We start from the raw sequence: 5,000 nt of genomic DNA on the forward strand, positions 1-5,000 counted from the left end.
AAAGAGAGAGAGAGAAGGAAAGAAAGAAAGAGAAAGAGAGTGAAAGAGAAAGAGAGAGCGAGAGAGAAGGTGTGTGTGTGTGTGTGTGAGTGAGTGAGTGAGTGAGTGAGTCAGTGAGTGAGTTAGTGTGTGAGTGAGTGATAGCGTTAATGAATGAAGAGGGAAGAGAAAATTAATATGTAAATTAGAGTATTCTAATTTCTCTTCTTTTCTCTTCTCTCTTTTCTCTTTTCTCTTTTCTCTTTTCTCTTTTCTCTTCTCTCTTCTCTCTTCTCTCTTCTCTCTTCTCTCTTCTCTCTTCTCTCTTCTCTCTTCTCTCTTCTCTCTTCTCTCTTCTCTCTTCTCTCTTCTCTCTTTTCTCTTTTCTCTTTTCTCTTTTCTCTTTTCTCTTCTCTCTTCTCTCTTCTCTCTTCTCTCTTTTCTCTTTTCTCTTTTCTCTTCTCTCTTTCTCTTTCTCTCTTTTCTCTTTTCTCATCTCTTCTCTTCTCTCTTCTCTCTTCTCTCTTCTCTTCTCTTCTCTTCTCTTCTCTTCTCTTCTTTCCAAAATTTAAATTTGTCCTGTGGCAATCTCACTTACTGGCAAACATAAAAAATATTTATCTAATTAGTTGTCATTTATCATGTACTAGCAAAGAGTAAGTTTTGGCAAAAAGATTGAAATTGTTTTCCTACTTTGGCCATCATCTTTAAGTGTAGTTGATGAAATATGCTTCATTTTTACAGCCATATGTTGTAGTGATGCGCACTTATATTATACAGTATCACATAAAGAAAATGCTAATCTTGCAGAGTATTTCTTCCAGATACAGCACTCTTAAGTTCCCAGGTGCAACAGAGAACATACTTGTGTGTGAACAGCTGCTGAATGGACTGGCTAGCAGTGGGATTAAAGTGAGAGAACGGTTGGAGTTTTCCCCACCTATAAGAACAGTGGAAAAGCAAAGACTCAAAGACCTCTGCAGAACACGGCTGGGCTGGCAGCTCAATGTGTAAGTGTTGGCAGTCTTACAAATGCCTATTGTAAATAAAGCTTTTAACTACATTTAGAGGATTTGGATTTGTTTAAAGATTTCTCTGCCTTTGGTATCGTACTAATTGTTACATTTTTTGGTTGGCACAGGATGGAGGAGGAAGATATTTGGACAATTTGGTGGTCTCGGAATACGAGGTGAACATGATTTGCAGGCCAGATGTTTTAGAAGTTTGTACAAATCCATTTTGTAAAGAAAACCTATTCCATTTTTAAGAGATACTGTTACATTTACACAATTGTTTTAAATATTTATAGTAGTAGCAATTTCCTAGTGTCTCTTGTTTTTAACAGATGAGATATTTTTCTGATGTGAACAAGAATTTTTTGGTAAAAAAGAAGGTGATTACTGTATTCATATATTATTATGTGAAGGGATGATTTGTATATTATATCATGTTTGTTGAATATTTAAAGGAGAAAAAGAACAGTGTGTTTATGTGGATCCCTACAGGGAGCAGAAATACTAATAGACAGAGAGACAGTCAATTATTCAATTACATAGCACCACAAGTAAAACACTTGATGATAAACAGGTTGATACGTACACTCACTCACTCACCTGGTATCTTTCTTAATTTGTTTATCTTATTAGTTTGATCATCACACCATTTGTTATCAGAAACTTACAGACATGAATTTTTTCAGAATCGTGAACTTTGTTATTAACCTCATTACCCTTCATTATAGGTCTCATTTCATGATTCTTTTTAACTTAACCCAATGTTACTGGGACAATGCTGTGCTCATTTTAGAATTTTTTGTGAAATGTCTGCCCATAGATGGCTCTGCTAGTGCTTAGCCACAAAGGGAGTCAATTAGTAGAACTTGTGACCGTACCTGATTTGAATTGGCGGGAAAAACGTATTTTTTACTAGTGCCACGAATATCGATGGTGTAATTTTTATTATAAACATTATAATTATTATAATGTTTTAAACATTAGTAACAGCAAAATAAGATACCGTGAAATATTTTTGTAAGTCAAAGAAAAGAGTAAACGGGCAAGACAGGCAGTACTCATAACTGGCTCATTGGTGATTTAGTACAAGTGTAGCCATCTATGTGTAAAAACAATCAAACAAGTACTCACAGTGGGTATACACGTACGTACACGTCATGCCCATCGGCAAAAGATAAATAAATGTAAGAAATTTAAATAAAACTGAAAGTGACGATATGTACTGATATGGTACATGGTAAATTATAGCTGTTTTTTGTTTTTGTTTTTTGTTTTTTGTTTCCTGTCTTATAGGTTTAGTTTCTGGATTGTTGCATTTTCTTAATTGCTTCTTATATTTATTATTAACTCTGTTTACAGAAAATTTACATGTCTATGGCATAAACATTAATATATTCATGTAAATGTACTAAAATCTCATGATTGTAATGCACTAATTTAACATCATTTATATAATAGATGAATGTTTTAAGCTCTCAAAGCATTGTATAAATGCATTTTCAGGCAATTGGTCTATTAACACCTTTGAATATGCATGCTCTCAGTTAATGCTATGTGGGTTTGTGGCATGTTTAAATGTCATCATAGAAATAAATTATCTTTTTAATTTTGTCAAGTATGGCTGGGGATCCTGGATAGGCATACTAAGTATCTAATCATGTATGGGGGGATACTGGTCACACTTTACACAGCCCCCCCCCCCTCCCAGTATGGAACTATTGTCCCAGAAAATACCAAAGTGTTTACAAAAACCTCCTGAATGAACTATACATTGAAGGTAGTTGTATATTCTATGCATCAAATGAAATTTTCAAGGAAGAAGACACTGTTCTCCAAAAAAACATAATACAAATGTGCCAGCTACCCCAGTACAACATATTTCAACTGGTCTAGAAAATCTGATAATAAATTTTCCTATTTGCTATTAGTGCAATCAAATGGTGTGTGTGAGACGTAATTACAGACTGAATAAAACTCGTTAGGAAGAAGCAAATAATATAACTGAAATTGAGTAAAATAGAATCCATTACCGATTGAAAGGAAAGGAGAAGATAAGACCATGCAAAATTAGTTAAGGTTGAGGGATGTGGTCCAAGCCAGGGATGATCCCCTTCGTCAGGCCCCAGTCTCCTTCTCCTAAGCCCCCCACAACAACAACGTGCAAGGGAGTAGGAAGGGGAGCCATATTAAGAAATTGAAATATAATGTAACATTTTGAACTCTTCATGAGTTCCACTTCAGAAGAATAATTAACCAAAAGTGATTTTGGTTAATTATTCACCTGAAGAAAGACTCATGAAGAGTTTGAAATGTTATATTTTCATTTCTTATAGTGGCAGTTTCCAGTTTAATTTTCGTTAAATATATATTTTTAAAATACTTATCGGAAATAATCATATTAACCTAAAGCCGACGGGCATGGTATACGTAAATACCATGCCCACTGTGAGTTTACTTTGTTAATTGTTCTTACACATAGATGGCTCCACTTGTACTAAGTCACCAATGAGCCAGTTATGAGTACTACTTGTCTCACCGGTTTACCCTTTTCCTTGATATTCCAAAATATTTTATGGTCTCTTATAATGTCAATAATAAAAATGGTATCATTGATATTGATAGATTTAGTAAAAAAATAAAAAATAAAAAAATAAAGTTTTTAACCATGAATTCAAGGAAAGGTGAAATCAGGTAAGGTCACAAGGTCACTGACTGACTCTCTTGTGGCAAGCACATGCAGAGCAAAGCTTTTTCACAGCAACATTAGGGTAATAGAGGTAATTGTGTGTGGGACACAGATGATTAGCAACCCTTGCTTTGAATGAAATTGTATTCAATAAAACTACATTTATAATTCTCAGAGAAAACTTTATTTTCATTTTCTACAATTATTCCAAAGACAAATGAAACATTCTATGCACTTTTTCACCTCACTAAAATAGTATTTGGAATCAAAAGTTTAATATATACACTGGCTATACAGCTTGAGAAACACCTAAAGCAGACATTTTACATACACTATCTGTCAAACTAGAATGAACTTAGCCTAAAATAAATAAACCATATGTTAAGGTGGTCATTCAGTGTAACAGGTAGAATCTGAAGGAGAGGAAGCTGTACAAGCAGTATGAAGTTTAATGTTTGTATGTTTGTGTACATTTTTAAAATAAATAATAATATAAATATATATAAATATATATAATATATATATATATATATATATATATATATATATATATATATATATATATATATATATATATATATATATTTGCCGATATCTTGGGTCATGCAGATAGATGGTATTTAGGTCTCAATCAAGTCCCAACCACAAACTTAAACATTTTTAATATACTTAGTTTATTATGTATAACCCTTATTTAAATAATACAGAATAATAAATATAAAGACATTCATATTTTGCAAATATACAAAAATCTGAAATCTGTTCAAGAGTTTAGTAACAGGGTTCTTGTTCATGTAAAAGTCTGAAAATAATAACAAAAACTTTTCTCGAACTTCATACTGTAATTTGTACAAGCAACCAATAAAACAGCTGTCATCATCAACTGCAAATATTTGATTAGACAAGCCACTCTGTAGTCAGTAAATAAATAACTTACTGCTAACTAGAAACGATAGAGAAAACAATATGGTACAGATCTTTTCCGTAGCAACAGAAAAGGTAAATAATCACAGTAATTGTTCTCCAGTCTTGACAGAATGCAATTCACTAGTGTAGAAAACTTTCTTATTAACATTTCCTCACTGAGATCCTCAACCACACACTCCTGAAAGCTATACAGAGGAAAGGCAAGAGGGTTAATAGACTTTACAATTTTCATAACCATGTCTGACCAAGAAAATTTACAGAATGAGTTTCCTACTGAACCTTTCCTTCTTTATACATACATATATATATATATATATATATATATATATATATATATATATATACATACATATATATATGTATGTATATATATTTATATATATACATATATATAT

The 5,000-nt window shown here is 32.4% G+C and overlaps 1 protein-coding gene across 3 annotated transcripts in view; it reads left to right on the top strand.

The window, feature by feature from the left end:
• The window catches only part of LOC125046714, a 13,127-nt gene extending 11,669 nt beyond the window's left edge, over window positions 1-1,458 (top strand). For all 3 annotated transcript variants that reach the window (XM_047644604.1, XM_047644605.1, XM_047644606.1), the window contains 2 exons: window positions 804-989; window positions 1,121-1,458. In XM_047644604.1, the coding sequence (XP_047500560.1) occupies window positions 804-989; window positions 1,121-1,172 (238 nt within the window). In that variant the 3' untranslated portion in view covers window positions 1,173-1,458. The remainder of the gene's footprint in view (window positions 1-803; window positions 990-1,120) is intronic.
• Window positions 1,459-5,000: the final 3,542 nt, after the last annotated feature.

The sequence above is a fragment of the Penaeus chinensis genome, chromosome 39 (assembly GCF_019202785.1).
Source record: "Penaeus chinensis breed Huanghai No. 1 chromosome 39, ASM1920278v2, whole genome shotgun sequence".
In the NCBI taxonomy this organism is placed as follows: domain Eukaryota; kingdom Metazoa; phylum Arthropoda; class Malacostraca; order Decapoda; family Penaeidae; genus Penaeus; species Penaeus chinensis.